Source organism: Salmo salar, chromosome ssa13 (assembly GCF_905237065.1).
Source record: "Salmo salar chromosome ssa13, Ssal_v3.1, whole genome shotgun sequence".
Taxonomy (NCBI): domain Eukaryota; kingdom Metazoa; phylum Chordata; class Actinopteri; order Salmoniformes; family Salmonidae; genus Salmo; species Salmo salar.
Genome location: NC_059454.1, coordinates 75424124 through 75444985, shown reverse-complemented (window position 1 = coordinate 75444985; position 20862 = coordinate 75424124). Strand labels below are relative to the sequence as shown.

General features: G+C 44.2%; 1 protein-coding gene across 5 annotated transcripts in view; it reads right to left on the bottom strand.

Moving 5' to 3' along the window:
- Window positions 1-20862, bottom strand: part of LOC106568007 (drebrin) — a 101367-nt gene that overhangs the window by 11321 nt on the left and 69184 nt on the right. For 2 of the 5 annotated variants that reach the window (XM_014137985.2, XM_014137982.2), the window contains exons 2-11: window positions 19243-19298; window positions 16585-16697; window positions 13469-13558; window positions 10974-11123; window positions 6313-6390; window positions 5443-5594; window positions 5295-5352; window positions 4336-4392; window positions 3833-3947; window positions 2567-2695 (exon numbers count right to left, since the gene is read on the bottom strand). In XM_014137985.2, coding sequence (XP_013993460.1) covers window positions 2567-2695; window positions 3833-3947; window positions 4336-4392; window positions 5295-5352; window positions 5443-5594; window positions 6313-6390; window positions 10974-11123; window positions 13469-13558; window positions 16585-16697; window positions 19243-19298 — 998 coding nt within the window. The remainder of the gene's footprint in view (window positions 1-2566; window positions 2696-3832; window positions 3948-4335; window positions 4393-5294; window positions 5353-5442; window positions 5595-6312; window positions 6391-10973; window positions 11124-13468; window positions 13559-16584; window positions 16698-19242; window positions 19299-20862) is intronic. The other 3 variants (XM_045693554.1, XM_014137983.2, XM_014137986.2) reach the window with 2 other exon arrangements.

Here is a 20862-nt window from a genome sequence, read left to right as displayed (position 1 = left end):
ATCAGGCTAGCCTGAACATTGAATTCAATTTCACACTGGAGATGACAACGGTGTAGTTATTCATTTCAATAGCGACGGTGTAGTTATTCATTTCAATAGCGACGGTGTAGTTATTCATGTCAATAGAACGGTGCAACAGCAGCTGTATATCTGCTAAAGCACAAATGCAGCTGGGGATGAGATCATGTGACGCATGGGTGACATCACTGGCGGCGGTGAAGCGAGGGTCCTTCCCAGCAGGCATTTGTGCATATAGCTGTAAGTAAGCAGCAGCAACAGTGATATTCCCATGCATGCATGAGCTGCAGCAACAGTTACTCCATAAGGGCTATATCTTCTCTCCTCTACAATACACGGCCTTCCATCAGTACTGTAGGTAGAAGTTGCCCCTAACCACTGAGACAGGTCAGACATCCGATGATTATGATTAGCACAGAGCTGATCCTAGATCTGTGCTTAGGGGCGTCCTTCAACACCTCGAGCAAAAAGACCGTCAGATCTTCATGGTGATGTTGTCTTGATCTAAACAATGAATTCACCTGAGAGCAGCAGTACTGTGGAGGATTACCTTTGTTTTTTGTCGTGACTGATATAGCCATGCCCCGGTATACATTGTGGATGTGTGTCTTGTCCATCAAAATGACACGAAGTGATTTGTGGATAAATCTGTTTTTGAGTCAGCTAGTGATTCTCTGTAATGCACATTGCAAAGAATGACCTGGGAGATTTGACCTGAGGAGGGCGAATCTCGATGACAAATAATTAATATCTATTCAACGAATAAAACAGGTCATTATACAGGCTGATACACCAAACACAATTCCCTTCAATTCAGACCAGGAACTGCGGACACAGTAACAGAACGTGCTCGTGATTACTAAGAGACAAAGCACCAACAAACCATTGATAATGACCAACATCGCTGTGACTGGGAGCAACAGGACATAAAGATGACTGACTGTACATGACTGGTGATGATATACAGTGACTACAGCATCTTGCTTGGGTGGGGTTCCCACTTCACCACTAATCTAGGGGTCTTTAAATACTAAGAGAAGAGGATAGGATATTGTCCCGTCCTCATCAAAGCTGAACCATTTATAAACACAGTTTCAATTTAAGGGGGGCAATATTTTGCATGCAGAGGTGAAAAGTACAGGCTGAATTTCATGGTGGTATAGGAATCCATTTGCAGGAAAACTTTTATGACATATCTAGGGTGTTGGGTCTAGTAAGAACTAGTTGGAACTGGTTGGCCACCCTCACCAGAGCTGCCTTCACAGACAGACCACACAACATTAAGAATGACACAGTACAGTTCCAGTACAATACTCCACATAGGTCAGAGGTAACATCCATAACGGTCACACAGGGCCCACAACACAAGCCCAGAGACCACAGGCAACACAAATGAGACGAGCAGCTCGACGACGACATACACACACACACACAGTCACAGGTCATAGTTCAGGAGGTACGCGAGGTATGTGTGTACGGGCGGAGCATCACAGTCCAAGAGTAGCATGAGAGCAGAAACAGGGTAGGGAGAAGGGGGTAAAGGTGGACACGAAGTGAGATCACCAAAACAAGTAATGAAGCATGGAACCTACTGTTTGCAGGTTTGGATAATTCTCCTCCTCTCCTCCAGGTGAAAGCCTGCCCGATAGGGTTTACTATGACTAGTCCCCTAACCATACTACCATCCCCACAACCCCTGGATAAAAGATCAGACCTCAGCGGACAACATATAAACATTGCGACCAGGAGGAATAATGGAGTAAACATCATTGGCATGAAGGGGATGGAAGACTTGAAGCCGTTGACAAGATAGTGTGTTAGTACTAAGATTCATTTGTGATTGGATATAGAAGATGCAATAGTAGGCAGATCTAAGGGCCATGATCAACACAGCTCTTCATCAAGGGGGCTCCCGAGTGGAGCAGCGGTCTAAGGCACTGATTTTCAGTGTTGTTGTATGTGTCGAACTGCTTTGCTTTATCTTGGCCAGGCCGCAGTTGTAAATGAGAACTTGTTCTCAACTAGCCTAACCGGTTAAATAAAGGTTAAATAAATAAATACAATTAAAAATACATAAAAAAAAAAAAAATCAGCAAGACAACTAAAAGCACACTGCATCAGAGTGGGAGTGCAGAGAAAGAGGCCAAACCAGGAGCGTGCTGACTGACTGAGACAGCCTGTAATGGGATCTGTCATCACACTGGGACGACTTTTAGCACAGGGCACCGTGGGTTTTAGCACACTGCACAGCCACCCATCTCCTACAGACAGTCACAACATGGTTCACTTTACCATGGGTATCTATATCACATGCTCACCAAGGACTCAAAATAGAATAGAGCATGTCAGGCCCAGGTTAGCTAACAGTAGTGCTGAGCTAGCGGGGGTGAGAAAGGATGGGGTAGGAGAGAGGCCGTGTTTGCAACAGCAGCTTTAGGGTGGGGTTCGTGGTGAAGGATTGGGGGTGAGTGTCCTCTACTGTGGTCCTGTGAGGGTGGGTGGGGGGGTCTCCATGTCCTCCCTGCTCCTCCTCCTGTCCAGTACCTACCGGGTGCAGCGGGCTGCAGCCTCGCATGAGGTGGGGTGCAGAGGGGGGGCGGACTGGGCTCACTGGGACTGTGCTGCTGCTTCAAGAACGGGCTGTCCAAACGGCCTGGTAACGGGCTGTCCAAACGGCCTGACAAAAGACAGGGCCCAGGGCGACACACACACACACACACACACACACACACACACGGAGCGACACACATACAGACGCAGGGAGGACAAGAAAAGACAGGGAGAGAGTGAGAGAGACAGAGGAGAGAGAGAGAGAGAGCGAGAGACAGGGCAGAGTAGGAGGAAGACAGGAAGGAGAAAGTCATGATAAAACGAGATAAGGCCCAAGAGGATCCCCGTGAGAAGTGAAGGATTGTGGGGGAATGGGCATGGTCCCATATAAACCCATTAGTGAGGAGAGAAGAGGAGACACCCAAGAGAGGTTCCGGAGGAAGAACAGAGGGAGACACCAGAGGAATAAAACGTACGGATGGATGAATGGAGAGACAGACGACAAGACAAATAGACGCACAACCATGAATCAAACCAAAGAAGTGAGGTCAAAGAGAGAAAGGAAGAGAGAGTGGTTAGTGTGATAATGACACACTGTGGACAAAGTAGTGATGTAGTAGAAATGAGAAGCACTGTTTTTTTGAAGTTGTTATCTTTGTCTCCCTGTTCTTCTGCACCAAGCTCATTAATGATGGAGAAAGGAACTGAACATGGATTCTGTTCAGTATCTTCAGATGGACTTGGAATGCACACAGCGGCTATGGTCCATTATGAAAATATGCTGTTGCTTGTAGACAAAAACAGATTGTTTCAGGGAGATTCTTTGGTTGCTTGGGTTTGCAGGTGGACAGGAGTCTTCTTCAGTATGGAGACCCTCACTGAGTCAGGCACTTCTTCCTGTTTCCATTTAGCTCCACCTGGCTCCTTTGAGCCACTTGTTATCCGTTTCTATGTAGTCTGCAAGGGAACACCACTAGAGAATCTGTCTCTCTTCTTCCATCTTCATCTGTCTTCAACTGGATTACTCCTCATCTTCATCTGAATTCTACTCCAACTGTTCTCCTGGCTTCCAGATCTCTGTGGGATATCCAGGTGTCTGGGTCTAAAGGGCTCTGTCCACTACCAGTGATAACAGACACACTGGGGGCACACAGTACAGTACAGGCACTTGGCAGGTGACGAGGTGAATGACAAGACGAATGGTGGTTTTGGTGACCCAAAGACATCCACCCACCCTCCCTCCCTCCCTCTCCTCTGGTCTTACCGGCCCTGTGGATAGAGACAGGAGAGAAGTCCACACCAGTGGTCACAGCCTTCTCTTTCTGCTTAAAGAACTCCCTGGGATTGTCCGCCCGCTGGGCAATCAGGGCTTTCGCCTCCTGTCAACAAACAGACATACAGTACAACATTAGACAACTAGAACACACACACCCCTGTGATACACTCACATCACAAGGGCACACACACCTCACACAGCATTTCTCTTACACAGAGTCAGAGACACATATCCTAGTGTAGCCTGTTGTCCCACTAACACAGATCCAAAACCCAGGAGTACTACTGTCACAATGACACATATACAGGCCATGAGTCTAAGATATAATGTGCTTTACTCTCGGTCTCATCTTACCAACACTGGAGAGAAGTGGGACACACAATCTTATATCATGGCAAAGTAAAGCAGGCTATATTACAACACAATCAGTCATTTCAGTGACAGTGTGTTTTGTAGTAGCAGTGTTTGTATGCTATGTTTTTTCAACCCACCTCCACTTCAGTCTCCTTCTTCTCTTTCTCCAGATCCTCATAGCTAGGTTCTGCTGTCTGCAGAGAGCGAGAGAGCACAGGAAAGACAGAGATACAAGGAGAAACAGTATAAAGTTTCTATCTTCTACATCTATCCAGCAGGGGGCAGCAGAGCCTACATGTTTAAATCACAGCGATGTCATCCACCACTAGCAGGATTGCAGTATGATTGTCTGGAAACAACAATACAGAAGCATAAAAGATGTCTACCATTTCATACAACCACATTAGTACATAATTACGTTCTCACTGCATGGCAGCCATCACAGAAACACAGACATAAGCAGGCATTCTCAGGGTTCTGAAAACAGAAGTATTGTTTTTGCAGGAAGTGATTCTTAAAATAACAGTGGCTATAGCGGAATGGTAAGAGGAAGGAGATAAGTGAAAACATTGTGGGACCCAATATTTGGAGAATAAATCTTGTTTCATGTTGTGTCAGTGTTAAAATATTCATGTTGATGCTACAATTGAATTAAAGCTGGATTTTAAAAAAAATAGGAAATGTAATTCTTGATTCTTCTTAATTTTTCTCCCCAGACAATATCAAGGATTCATGACTTGTCTCAAAATTAGATCAGAAATTAACTCTAAAAGCAGACTGCCTCTTTCAGTGATGTGGAGTAACTAAGGCAAGACCCTCTTTGGCACAGAACAAAGAATATGCATACAGTAGTCTGTTACTATACACACACACACACACACTTTCTTAAAGAGTACAAATACTGGCCATGGCTCTTACTACAGTATGAATTCAGGAAGTAAACGTAAATACATATATTTTCAATGACCTCTCAATAAACTGTGGATTAAAAGATGTCAAAAGTTTAAGAAAATATATATATATATATATTTTTTTTATTACTTCCTGAATTGACAGCCTTCAATTCAAATTGACCCCAGCCCTGAAACACACTTACTATGAGGGGCTGGTTCCGTGTCCTCTCTTTGGCCTCCTCTTCCTCTTGCATCTTCTTTCTGCTCCACACACACACAAAGTTACCACATGGACCAATCACAAGAGTTTACAGTGATACTTCACATTACCCATAAGACACGGCGGCCCACCTGTGTTCCTCAATTTGCCTCTCCCTTTCGCGGTACCTCTTCTCTCTATCCTCTTGCTCCTTCCTTTCCAGCTCCATTCTCTCCTCCTCAAAGCGTTGCCTCTCCTCCGCAACCTTCTTCCTCTCCTCCTCCTTTCTCAACTCTTCTTCACGCTGGTACACACAAAGAACCAATAAATATATTGTATTATTTGTTTAATAATTCAATAACTGTGCTGGAGTCTGGTGTAGCGGTCTAAGCTTCCGACTTCCGGACCACATATGCCTCCTCGGCGACTGGGGTTTGAGCCCCTCTGTACCCTCTCCACATCGGTCTCCCTATCTGTACTGACATCTGTCCTGTCAAACAATCAAATATTTAATAAAAAAATTATCTAAATACTTCAATAATCCCTTTGAATTAGTAACTACATCATAAAACATCAAAGACTGAAATGCAAAACAGAACATTTGGCTTTGGTCCTTCTATTGAGAGGAAGCTAAATCAACAGGCAATTTATAAATGGAAATCTACTCAGATAAAGTTGCATTTCAGAGTTGAGTCTAACTTGCAGAGGGCAAAGCCACCCCCTCACAATTATTCAAATTCAAATAACCTAAAGGACAGACAGCAGTTGATGTGGCCAGTGGCAATGCTTCAGGAAGGGGGACATGGTTTGACTTTGTTTTGATCCTACTCCTACACACACTCAAATTGAAACCGCTATTCATGCCATCACTACTAGTCTGAGGAAAAGGTAGAGGGAAAAAAGACAAACGAATAACACTGCTGCTGCTCTTGTCTCCAGAGTCCTTGTTCCAGTCAAACCCCCCTCCCTCTTCCATCCCGCTTTTCCATCCTCCTGACAGTTGGAATCATGTTCTTTCATACCTTGGCTTGCTCCCAGAATTCCTCTCTATTGATCTTCTTCATCTCGATCTCTGCGTTGGTCTTGGTGTACACGGTGCCCTGAACATTCGTCCAATAGAGAAAGAGCAGAGGGAAACAGGAAGTGGTCGGTTACACCCATTCGTCAAAGATCCATGGCACAGTTCTGTGCCCTCCAAATCCTATTCCACCCCACCACCCTGTAACCAACAGGGTCAGACTAGACATAGTGTCATATTTCTGTTCCACACACACCATATCACTTATTGTACGCCACTACCTGGATATGAATTATATTAGTTATACAACTTCAATCTATATCACGTATAACGGGGGGAGTATCAGACCGTTTACATTAAGAGCAAAGAAAGCACTAAGTGATTTATGATTCAGATAGGGGTTCAAGTACAGGCTGTACTATTCTCTCTAAGGTGAGGGCCTTAAAAGGTACAGTGCCTTCAGAAAGTATTTGTACCCTCTGACATTTTTCACACTTTGTTCTGTTACAGCCTGAATTCAACATTGATTAAATTGACACACAATACCCCATAATGACAGTGAAAACATGTTTAGAAATGTTTGCAAATTTATTGAACATGAAATACAGATACATTCAGAAAAAAAGAAACGTCCCTTTTTCAGGACCCTGTCTTTCAAAGATAATTCATAAAAATCCAAATAACTTCACAGATATTCATTGTAAAGGGTTTAAACACTGTTTCCCATGCTTGTTCAATGAACCATAAACAATTAATGAACATGCACCTGTGGAACGATCGTTAAGACACTAACAGCTTACAGACAGTAGGCAATTTAGGTCAGTTATGAAAACTTAGGATACTAAAGAGGCCTTTCTACAGACTCTGAAAAACACGAAAATAAAGATGCCCAGGGTCCCTGCTCATCTACGTGAACGTGCCTTAGGCATGCTGCAAGGAGGCATGAGGACTGTAGATGTGGCCAGGGCAATACATTGCAATGTCCATACTGTGAGACGCCTAAGACAGCGCTACAGGGAGACAGGACGGACAGCTGATCGTCCTCGCAGTGACAGACCACGTGTAACAACACCTGCACAGGATCGGTACAACCGAACATCACACCTGCGGGACAGGTACAGGATGGCAACAACAACTGCCCGAGATACACCAGGAACACACACCAGGAACGCACAATCCCTCCATAAGTGGTTAGACTGTCCGCAATAGGCCGAGAGAGGCTGGACTGAGGGGTTGTACGCCTGTTGTAAAGCAGGTCCTCACCAGATATCACCGGCAACGTCGTCACCTATGGGCACAAACCCACCGTCGCTGGACCAGACAGAACTGGCAAAAAGTGCTCTTCACTGATGAGTCGCGGTTTTGTCACACCTGGGGTGATGGTCGGATTCTCGTTTATCGTCGAAGGAATGAGCGTTACACCGAGGCCTGTACTCTGGAGCGGGATCGATTTGAAGGTGGAAGGTCCGTCATGGTCTGGGGCGGTGTGTCACAGCCTCATCGGACTGAGCTTGTTGTCATTGCAGGCAATCTCAACGCTGTGCATTACAGGGAAGACATCCTCCTCCCTCATGTGGTACCCTTCCTGCAGGCTCATCCTGACATCACCCTCCAGCATGTTCTGTGCGTGATTTCCTGCAAGACAGGAATGTCAGTGTTCTGCCATGGCCAGCGAAGAGCCCGGATCTCAATCCCATTGAGCACGTCTAGGACCTGTTGGATCGGAGGGTGAGGGCTAGGGCAATTCCCCCCAGAAATGTCTTGGTGGAAGAGTGGGGTAACATCTCACAGCAAGAACTGGCAAATCTGGTGCAGTCCATGAGGAGGAGATAGATGCACTGCAGTACTTAATGCAGCTGGTGGCCACACTAGATACTGACTGTTACTTTGGATTTTGACCGCCCCTTTGTTCAGAGACACATTATTCCATTTCTGTAAGTCACATGTCTGTGGAACTTGTTCAGTTTATGTCTCAGTTGTTGAATCTTATGTTGATACAAATATTTACACGTTAAGTTTCATGAAAATAAACACAGTTGACAGTGAGAGGACGTTTCTTTTTTTGCTCAGTTTATATCTCATTTCCATACGTATTCAACCACGAGTCAATACTTTGGAGAAGTGTAGAAGAGCCTTTCTGGGTCTCTAAGAGCTTTGTACACCAGGATTGTACAACATTTGCACATTCTTTTTTAAATTCCTCAAGCTCTGTCAAGTTGGTTGTTGATCATCGCTAGAGAGCCATTTTCAAGTCTTCCCATAGATTTTCAAGACGATTTAAGTCAAAACTTTAACTAGGCCACTCAGGAACATTCAATGTCATCTTGTAAGCAACTCCAGTGGATATTTGGTCTCGTCTTTTAGGTTATTGTCCTGCTGAAAGGTGAATTTATCTCCCAGTGCTTGTTGGAAATCAGACTGAACCAGGTTTAGGTTTTGCCTGTGCTTACCTCTATTCACTTACTTTTTATTCAAAAAAACTCCCTAGTCTTTGCCGATGACAAGCATACCCATAACATGATGCAGCCACCATCAGGCATAAAAATATGAAGAGTGGTACTCAGCAATGTGTTTATTGGATTTGCCCCAAACATAACACTTCGTATTCAGGACATAAAGTTCATTTCTTTGCCACATTTTTTGCAGTTATACTTTTGTGCCTTATAGCAAACAGGATGCATGTTTTGGAATATTTTTTATTCTGTACAGACTTCATTCTTTTCACTCTGTCATTTAGGTTAGTATTGTGGAGTAACTACAATGTTTTTGATCCATCCTCCATTTTCTCCCATCACATCCATTAAAGTCTGCAACTGTTTTAAAGTCCCCATTGGCCTCATGGTGAAATCCGAGTGGTTTCCTTCCTCTCTGGCAACTGAGTTAGGAAAGACGCCTGTATATTTGTAGTGACTGGATGTATAGATACACCATTCAAAGTGTAATTAATAACTTCACCATGCTCAAAGGGATATTCAATGTCAGCTTTTTTTTGTACCCATCTACCAATAGGTACCCTTCTTTGTGAAGCATTGGAAAACCTCCCTGGACTTTGTGGTTGAATCTGTGTTTGAAATTCACTGTTTGACTGATGGACCTTACAGATAATTGTATGTGTGGGATACAGAGATGAGGTAGTCATAAAAAAATCATGTTAAACACTATTATTGCACACAGAGTGAGTCCATGCAACTCATTATGTGACTTTTTAAGCACATTTTTACTCCTGCTTTTTTTTCAGCTTTTTATTTTTTATTAAATTTGTAAAAATGTCTGAAAACATAACAATTACACTTTTACATTATGGGGTACTGTGTGTGTAGGCCAGTGACAAAATATAGATGTTATCAATTTTAAATTCAGGCTGTAAAATGTGGAAAAAGTGAATACTTCCTGAAGGTACTGTGGATCCACAAGGTAGCCTGTTCAAAAGTCCCCAGTGTGACACTTTAAGCATGTTGAATACTAGAACCGCCTTTCCCATTGTAAAAAACAAATGATCTAGTGCATTTTGTTAGTGTCATCTCAACCTTCAAGCTCTAGTTATTTGCTTCAACATGTGGTCATGTTTTGCCAACATTATCAGAATGTAATGCATCTTTAGTGTAGCGGCTAGCCTAACGTACTACTTCAGTTGTGCCCAGATAAACAGAGAGAGAATGAGGAAGGAGCCTGCTAGCTGTCCAGCTGAGTGACTCATTCCTTATTAACCCTCTGACACACAGTAAGGCCTATTGTCTCAGTTCCTAAACATTAACAATGCCTGGCTCTCAGAGGTCCGTTCCAACGCTTTCTCTCCCTCCTGCTTTTCTCTCCCTCTCTGAGTCTCTCCCTCCGTCGTCTCCCTCTCTGAATCTCTCCCTCCGTCGTCTCCCTCTCTGAATCTCTCCCTCCGTCGTCTCCCTCTGAGTCTCTCCCTCCCTCTCCCCCACTCTCTCCTCTAAAATAGTAACATGGCTGTAGCCTTGTGACACACATCACACTAATAGAGAGCTCGAGGGCCTCCCGAGTGGGACTGCGGTCTAAAGGCAATGCATCGGTGTTACTACAGATCCGGGTTCGATCCCGGGCTGTGTTGCAGCCGGCCCCGACTGGGAGACCCATGAGGTGGCGCACAATTGGCCCAGCCTCGTCGGGGTTAGGGGAGGGTTTGGCTGGCCGAGATGTCCTTGTCCTATCACGCTCTAGCAACTCCTGGGCACATGCACGCTGACCCGGTCACCAGTTGGACAGTGTTTCCTCCAACACATTGGTGCGAATGGCTTCCGGGTTAAGTGAGCAGTGTGCCAAGAAGCAGTGCGGCTTGGCAGGATCGTGTTTAGGAGGACGCATGGCTCTCGACCGTCGCCTCTCCCGAGTCCGTATGGGAGTTGCAGCGATGGGACAAGACTAACTACCAATTGGATACCACGAAATTGGGTAGAAAAAGGGAATTTATTTTAACCTCTGTCGTAACACCTGCTCCCCTCTCCTGCCAGACTGTCACGCTTTCCCTTAAACCCATATCTACTCCTTCAATAACGCTCTCCCTCTCCATCTATCCCTCCACCAACTCTCTCTCCATCCTTCTAATCCACCTCTCTCCTTATAGCTCTCCATCTTATCCTCCATCTCTCCACCATCACCCCACCTCCTATCCACCCCCCCATCCCTCCCCCTCTCTTGTACCACTCCAAGCTCTCCGTTCTCCTCCTCTCTGGTTCTCAGACGGCTGAGGACGGGGCTGGCCACCGAAGCCGTCCCATTGGTCAGTCTCTGTCCAATGGCGGATGGTTCGATGTCATCCATGGTGCTGGCATTGATGATGATGTTGACTCCCTGCGGGCAGAAAAGCAAAAAACGCCTCTTCAATGGCCTCTTCCCCTTTAAATTGATTGTGTGAGATGGTATCCCACGGTAACAGGAGCAAGATCCCAGGGGTTCTATTAGTGTCAGACTACAGGGCACAGGCCTCCTCTGCAACCTTTGATTGGGGAAACACACACACGCCAGCTTTAGAGCCACAGAACACATGGCTGGAAGGATAAAATTGGTTATGTCATGGAGAGAAAAGGGAGAAATAGAGCATGGGATGCAAGAGAGAGGGAAAGAGAGGTCAACAGAGAGGGAAAGAGGTCAACAGAGAGAGGGAAGAGAGGTCAAGAGAGAGAGAGGGAAAGAGAGGTCAAGAGAGAGAGAGGGAAAGAGAGATCAAGAGAAAGAGAGGTCAAGAGAGGTCAAGAGGGGTGAGGGAGAAATGCATATGTGCCCCATGCCAGACTGTTGATCGAAGCTAAAAGACATCAAACATCCAACAGTGTTTAATATCATGCACATATACACTGAGTGTACAAAAGATTAGGAACACCTTCCTAACATTGAGTTGCACCCCCTTTTGCCCTCAGAACAGCCTCAACTTGTCAGGGCATGGAGTACAAGGTGTCGAAAGTGTTCCACAAGGATGCTGGCCCATGTTGACTCCAATGCTTCCCGCCGTTGTGTCAAGTTGGCTGGATGTCCTTTGGGTGTTGGACCATTCTTGACACACACAGGAAACTGTTGAGTGTGAAAAACCCAGCAGCGTTAAAGTTCTTCACCAACTCAAACCAGTGCGCCTGGCACCTACTACCATACCCCGTTCAAAGGCACTTCAATATTTCGCTTGCCCATTCACCCTCTGAATGGCACACATACACAATGTCTCAATTGTCTACACCCCTTCATCTACACTGATTGAAGTGGATTTAACAGGTGACATCAATAAGGGATCATTGCTTTCACCTGGTCAGTCTCTGTCATGGAAAGAGCAGGTGTTCCTAATGTTTTGTACGCTCAGTCGTGTTCCCAGAAACCGGAGTAATATAGAAGACACACAGATCAAAATGGCTGTTGTGTGTGGGAGTGAGAATGATGCTGTGGGGATCCTGTTGTGTGTGCATAAGGATGATATCTGAGACAGGATAAACCATACACACGTCTGCCTGTGTGTGTGTAAATGTGTGTATGTGCGAGCCTGTCTCCATGTGTGTCCTGCCTGCCTGTGTTTGTGTCTCCCAGCTAACTGAAGCCTTTTCAACCAACTAATCCCACATTAAATCGAAGGCCAGGGCCGTCAGTGTGAGCAAGCAGATGGCCACGTTAAGGTGAAGGTGACAGACACTTCACATCAATTGACTGAGGCTGGCTAGCCAGGATTCCTCCAGCTCCATGGCCTTCACAGTCAGGAGAAAGACTCTGCTCTTTATCTCCATCTCTCTTTCATATATATATATATATAAAAAAGAGAGATGGAGATAAAGAGCAGAGTCTTTCTCCTGACTGTGAAGGCCATGGAGCTGGAGGAATCCTGGCTAGCCAGGATTCATATTAGAGATCTCTTTCAAAAGAGAGATCTATATATATATATATATTTTAAAATCATTATTTAACTAGGCAAGTCAGTTAAGAACAAATTCTTATTTACAATGATGGCCTGCCGGGGAACAGTGGGTCAACTGCCTTGTTCAGGGGCAGAATGACAGGTTTTTACCTTGTCAGCACGGGATTCGATCCAGCAACCTTTCGGTTACTGGCCCAACGCTCGAACCACTAGGCTACCTGCCGCCCCAATTATTCAGGAGACACCGCGGATAAAAAGGCAGAAAGAATTGTCATTTATCTGTCTCCTACCGCCGAGCACCTTGTTCACAATAACATTAGAGAGTGCTGTGTTAGTCATCCATACATATACACACACATAACCTCTACTGATCCTGTGGGCGGACCAGTGGAATCGCTCCAATACCCAGAATGACTGAGCTGAATCTCAACAGGAAGCTAAAATGGCCCTAGGCCTCTGCTCTGGCTGGGCTGGTAGATGCCAGTAGAGTCTTTCTCTCCATATTTTAGATCCAAGTCATTAAAAGAGCATCACTGAAGGACCCTGGAGGAGAATCTAGGCCCATATTCATAATGACGAGGAAATCGGTTAGCTTTTTTACATTATAATTCATAAGATTATGGACAGGGGGACCTGATCCAAGATCAGCACTCCTACTCTGAGACACTTTAAACAAAACGGGTGCAGAGAAGCAGATGGCATTCATCAGACATCAAATATATTTTAATTTAGTAATCCAGGGAAGTTTTAATAAACAGTTTCAACAATGTGTCTTAGAGAGTCTTAGAGTAGCAGTTGGGTTTACCTCAGTGAGACTGACCTGGAAAAACTCTGCAATGTTAGCCACATGGCTGGCACACTGACACTTCCTTGCATCAGGCACATCCTCACCAACCTGGGAGAGGAGAAAAGGAGAGGACAGGAGAGGAGAAGAGGACAGAGAGGGAGAGGAGAAAAGGAGAGGACAGAGAGGGAGAGGAGAAAAGGAGAGGAGAAGAGGAGAGGACAGAGAGGGAGAGGAGAGGAGAGGAGAAAAGGAGAGGACAGAGAGGGAGAGGAGAGGACAGAGAGGGAGAGGACAGAGAGGGGAGAGGAGAGGACAGAGAGGGGAGAGGGAGAGGACAGAGAGGGGAGAGGAGAGGGAGAGGGAGAGGGAGAGGACAGAGAGGGAAATGGGGGAAGACAGGAAAGGCAGGTTAGCTTCTGTGTTACCCATTTCAAGGATACAATCTTCATCATCAATAAATCAATCAAAGTAACCACATTGAAAGGATTTGATGGTCTCGATCAAGTGTATAACGTCTTGTGTGTTTAAGGACTCAAGAGACAATTGTATTCAACTTTAAATTGGTGTCTTTATGTTTCAGTTTTCCAGTAGTAAATGTATGAAGCGTTGTTCCTCAAAAGGAAAATTCCTGGTAGGATGACATTATCATGGCCTTTTGAAAACAACGGTAAATATACACAATGGCCACTGATTACATAAAACGAATAGTGGAACAGCAATCATCCATAAAAACACATGGCTACTGATTTGGTACTGCTGCTACAGAATTATCAAATACAATAATTGGTCAAATAACACCAATTTCAGGGCTATTCACCTAGTTAATCAAACATCTCTGGAGAACTGCTCTAAATACTTCACTATTAAATCACATGTCAGAACGTATAAGGACAACAAGAAACAACACATTTTCAGTTTCCTGTTTGAGGGGAGTTGATGGGCGACTGCAGTGCCTGAGAACTACAAGGAACCCAAATGAAGGGTTGAAATAATGAACAAGATACCCTCACTGTAGGGCCATTCGAACTTCTCTCCTGCTTTCTCCCTCCCTTCATCCCAATTTTCTATTGTGACAAATACATTATAACATTTGCTGTATACTTATCCCATGCAGTTTAGTCCAATCTTCATGCATGAGTGCTTCATACTGTATTTGGTATGAGTTAGCTACAATGTCACAATGTAAAGGGTTTTGATTTGAGGAAAGCACTAGCTACTGCAAATTTAAATCCTGATTGTCATTCTGCTGTGTGCTACAGTATATGGGTCAGTGCAGAGCAGAGTGGTGAGAGGTGCTGTGATAGAGACCAGTAGCCAGAGGGGATGTCTGGGCCTGCCACAAGGATATGGACAGATAGCCCATTAGGCTGTCTCAGACTGCCTGAGCTCCTATTCCTCTAAGCTTCACTCTGGTAGGAGGGAGGGCTTGGGCCATCAGAGAGAAAGCATGTGTAACACAACACATACAGTGTATACCCATAAACAGAGATGCACATACAGTATCAGTCAAAAGTTTGGACACACCTACTCATTCAAGAGTTTCTTTATTTTTACTATTTTCTACATTGTAGAATAATAGTGAAGACATCAAAAAATGAAATAACACATATGGAATCATGTAGTAAACAAAAAAGTGTTACACAAATCAAAGTATATTTTATATTTGAGATTCTTCAAAGTAGCCACCCTTTGCCTTGATGACAGCTTTGCACACTTGGCATTCTCTCAACCAGCTTCACCTGGAATGCTTTTCTAACAGTCTTAAAGGAGTTCCCGATATATGCTGAGCACTTATTGGCTGTTTTTCCTTCACTCTGCAGTCCAACTCATCCCAAACCATCTCAATTGGGTTGAGGTCGGGTGATAGTGGAGGCCAGATCATCTGATGAAGCACTCCATCACTCTCCTTCTTGGTCAAATAGCCCTTACACAGCCTGAAGGTGTGTTGGGTCATTGTCCTGTTGAAAAACAAATGATAATCCCACTAAATTCAAACCAGATGGGATGCCAAGCTGGTTAAGTAGGTCTTGAATTAAAAAAAAAAAAAAAAAAAAAAAAAAAAGAGGCTGGAGGTTGGTTCACAAAGACACAGAGGTTGGAACCAAAAATGTCTAACTTTGACTCATTTGACGTGTTTCTTGGCCCAAGCAAGTCTTATTATTGGTGTCCTTTAGTAGTGGTTTCTTTGCAGCAAAGGCCTGATTCACGCAGTCTCCTCTGAACAGTTGATGTTGAGAAGTGTCTGCTACTTGAACTCTGTGAGGCTGCAATTTCTGAGGCTGGTAATTCTAATGAATTCATCCTCTGCAGCAAAGGTAACTCTGGGTCTTCCTTTCCTGTGGCGGTCCTCATGAGAGCCAGTTTCATCATGGCGCTTGATGGGTTTTGCAACTGCACTTGAATAGATTTTCGAAGTTCTTGACATTTTCCGTATTGACTGACCTTCATGTCTTAAAGTAATGGACTGTCGTTTCTCTTTGCTTATTTGAGCTGTTCTTGCCATAATATGGACTTGGTCTTTTACCAAATAGGGTTATCTTCTGTAAACCACCCCTACCTTGTCACAACACAACTGATTGGCTCAAACGCATTAAGGAAAGAAATTCCACAAATGAACTCTTAACAAGGCAAACCTGTTAATTGAAATGCATTCCAGGTGACTACCTCATGAAGCTGGTTGAGATAATTCCAAGAGTGTGCAAAGCTGTCATCAAGGAAAAGGGTGGCTAGTTTGAAAAATCTCAAATATAAATTATATTTGGATTTGTTTCACACTTTTTTGGTCACTACATGATTCCATATGTGTTATTTCATAGTTTTGATGTCTTCACTACTACTCTACAATGTCGAAAACAGTAAAAATAAAGAAAAATGTGTAGGTGTCCAAACTTTTGACTGGTACTGTATACTGTACACATTTATAGACATATACTGACCAAAAATATAATGCTACTCTGTTTATCATATATCCTGATGCCTAGTCACCTTACCTGTATACATATCTACCTCCATCACTCCAGTATCCCTGCACATTGTAAACATGGTACTGGAACTGAATGACGCCATATGCTTACTTTTTCGTGTTCTTTTTTCTTATTTTGATTTATTGTGAAACACATAAACACACGACTCACCCAGTTGATGAGGACGTAGCGCGGCAGTGAGGCCGTGGGCTCCTTCAGGCTGCAGAAGCCGTACATGACCCTGCCATTGTCGAAGGTTACTGTGATCTCCGGTAGACCTCCAGCTAGGGGAGGAGGTGGAAGAGGAGGTAGAGGGAGGAATAGTAGGAAGGGAGGAATAGGAGAACAAAAAATAGATGGAGAGGTGCAGGATTTCCACAAAAATCACACCAATACCACTATCCAGGCTGACCTGTTACCCTCTAACCCAGTCCCTGCCCTCCACATTATGTTCCCCAGTGACTCACACTTCAGTGCTATACTGCTCCAGGCAGAGGCAGCTCTCTGCCCTATATGATCCTCACTGTTACCATCCAATGGAATCATTTAATAGCGATAGTTCTGGCTGATTGGTGGGCAGATGCATGTCCTCCATGACTTACACTGAGGAGAGCTGCAGTCTGGAAGTATGGCAGGCTTAAGTCCACTGAGAAAAGGCAACCTCCAGTCAACTGTAGCAATGCACTGTTGAAATATTAAAATCTCATCTATGGTAAAGGTATTGAGATGGCGAGGCAGCTGACTGTGTGAAGTGGGGTGGGGGTGTGGAGTGCAGACACACACCTGCGTCTTTCACAGGGTCATGATGCGACGCCACACTCACACCTGACTACTCTTACGCAAGTAAACAGAGCTGCCACCAACAGCATCACACACTCTCAAACATACCCCAAAGCCTATCTGTCGAATCAGTGTGAGGCCTCACTGGTCCAGCCCGCCCACTCCACCTACTGTACACCAATAGGATGACTGATGGTCTGCCTCTCCTCAAACATGGCAATAAATCATACTCTGTCTGTCTGTGTGTGTGTGTGTGTGTGTGTGTGTGTGTGTGTGTGTGTGTGTGTGCACGCGTTTAGAAGCCTCCGCCAGGGATAACAGTAGATCTCAGAAGACAAGGCCAACCTAGCATCTCTCCCAGACATAATTAACAGAGCAGTGAGAGGAAAGCACCAGGTACTGTTCTGTGTATCTGAGATATGGAACACTTTCATTAACAGGCATAATAACTAACTAATGAAATAAATGATTATGGCATTCCTAATGGAATAGTTATCATCTTAACACCAAAAACAATGGCTGGCTGTCACTTTCAATGGAGGCCTCAAAGCTAATAAGCATGCCCTCTACTGCCACATTTCTCCTCCAGACAAAGGGTCACTATTAGTCAATTGCAGGCTCTTTCCCCAAGCCCTTTACACCCGTACACGGGTTGATAATGGCAGATTTTGGTACTGATAAGGGCCTAAATTGGATCGCAGTGGCTGTATATGCAATACATTTTCTTTTAATTTAGAATCAAGTCAGTTAAAAACGAATTCTTATTTTCAATGACTGGCCTAGGAACAGTGGGTTAACTGCCTTGTTCAGGGGCAGAACGACAGATTTTTTACCTCGTCAGCTCGGGGATCCGATCTTGCAACCTTACGGTTACTAGTCCAACGCTCTAACCACTAGGCTAACTGCCGCCCCATGATGTCAGAGCTCAGGCTGTGTGCTTCACAGCACCGTATGGGTTTTGACTCACAGATGTTCTGAACTTGAGCACCGCACACGACAAGAAGTTGCCCCATCCCTCCCCCTAATTGGGCAACTTTGCGTATTTGTTGTTGTCTGACTGAGGTTAATGCTGTAAATTAAGGGGACTCGATGTATTTTGAAAGATGAGACGTTGAGGATTATAATAAATCCCACTTTAATGTCATACAAGCAAGCCAAACACCCGTGAGTCCAAATGTGCACTTCACATTTTGATGTCATAAAACTCCTATCATATACAGTATCAATGTTTATGATCACTATGTTTGATGTACAGTTACAAGATGACATGGCATCATACCCTGGGTTGTTTTGAACAGAATGAGCCCGTTTGTCTATTGTGAAGATTTTCCACAGAACAAGTACCCAAATGCACTCATGAGTCCTTTCTATGAGCACCAAAATTACGATCTGTTTCTCTGAACTGCCTTGTGAAAGCCTAACACTAAGATTGTATTTTATAACTTAGCTAGTCATTTTGGCAAGAGAACAAGCTGCTGGTAGTGATGTGCAGTTCGCAAACAATGTTATTTTTGAACTTTTTTTTCAAGTGTCATCATTTTTCTGAGTGACTCGTTCATTTCTGTTGTTCATTTGACCTGCTGTGACTCATTCATTTTAGTCGTTCCTTTGACCGCAATGAATCTACAACAGGATTAATATGCGCTCCTCTGGCTATCTGCTTTCAGTAATTGCACTAACGCTAGTTAGTATTTACTCACGAAACCACCTCTAACTTCCTTCATACTGGACACAGACATAAAAATGGTATCCACGAGTTCATCTGACTCTGGGAAAGTAGATAATTGACAAAATCCCGAAGTATCCCTTTAAAAACCTGCTGTATGTAAAATATTGTGTGCTATAGCTTGGAAAATAAATAAATGTGACTGGATGACAACATAATGATGTTTCAAACATTAGGGCTGTTTTCCTAAATAACTTAAATTTGCGTCATGTTTTGTTTCCTTTCCACGATACTAACGAGTATCGCGTTACTAGTATCACCCCGGCCCCACATTTAAGAGTGTAGATGGATGGATGGTCGAATATATGGTAGATTTTGCTTACCTCCTGATGATGCCAGTGTCAAATCATTGCTGTTGTCCTCATATGCGTACAGGGCCCTGCAGGAGGGAAACAGAGAGAAAGACCGTCAGACATAGAAACCAGAACAATACAGCACCAAAACATCCCAGCCATATACTCTTTTTGACCAGCGCTTGCTCCAGTATGTTTGTTTCACATTCATACTGTCATAACTTGAAAGAAAGGAGGTACAGAGAGATGAACAAAGAGATAAAAAAGGAGAAATGCCAGTACAAGGACAAGTTGCAACAGACACCATCACAGGGAGACTCTTTGTCTGCCTGGCTGGGCATTAAGAATATGGCAAACGCCACCTTTAAAGGAAGGCAACATCTCGAACCCTGCCCGGACGAGAGGGTGCTGCTCTCTACAGCCAATGAACTAACCTAGTTCTTCACCCGCTTTGAAACAAGGGGCGGCCCCGCTCCCCCAGCCTGTCTGGAGGAGGACGTCATGGCAACCAAGAGTGCACTTGTCATCAATGAGGAAGTCGTACATTGAGTGTTCAAAAGCACTGGAGCATGAAAGAGCTTGGGGTCTGATAACACAAGTGGTTGTGTCCTGGTGTCGGTTCCCAGGGTGCCACCTGATCAAATATACTGACGACACTGCTCCTCGAAGGGGATGAGACCGAGCACGGACCGCCTCTAAATTATGACTAAATCTAAAACTCTGAAAATAACAAAAAACAAAGGACATGGTGATTGACTTTCGAAGGAACTCTACCATGCACACACCATCACTGATAAAAGGTGAGCCCATTGAAATAGTGGAGAAGTACAAATACCTTAGGCTAGTCATTCACAACAAGCTGTCCTGGGATCAGTGTACTGATGCTAATTTTATGAAAGGCCAACAGTGACTATTTCCTACTGCACTTTTTTTTAATGTTGACCTAACCATCATGGTTCTCTTTTAGAAATCATTCATTGAGAGCATTTTGTCCTACCGCTTGACCTACTGGTTATCAAGGTCGCACAGAAAAATAGGTTGGGCAAGATAGTCAGGACGTAGTCAGGAAAATTCATGGGCAGCAACAAGAACGGTCATCTCTCTACCAGGGCAGAGCCCTCCAGAAGGCGAATAAAATACCGATTGACTCTTCCTACCCACTACTTTCAGCTCCTTCCCTCTGGCCACAGGTACAGACTACCTAGAGAAAAAAGAAATAGGGCCAAGTACTCATTTATTCCAAATGCAATTCTACAACTTAACAAAATGTTGGACAAATTGCACTTTAGAATGTGCAATGCAGCCTGTTTTGACATTTTTATTATGAAATTGCACTTACCCAACCTACTTGCTTGTAAACATCCTTTGCCATTTGTTGTGATTTATTATATATATATTTTATTATTATTATAAAAAATATATATATTGCCTCTGAGGACATTAAAGTTTACTGAATCGTAATCTGTAACTACATGAGCCAAGGGAAGAACAGGGCTAGGGCACGAGGTGGAACTCTTCACACCTGGTCACAGGTGCTGTTAGCGCCGAGAAGTGGAGAGGAGAAGAGAGAGAACGGCATCACCGTTTTACTATGTTAAGTAGGATGTTAAAGCCTGGAGTGATTAACTAGATTTAGAAAGAGAATCCCAT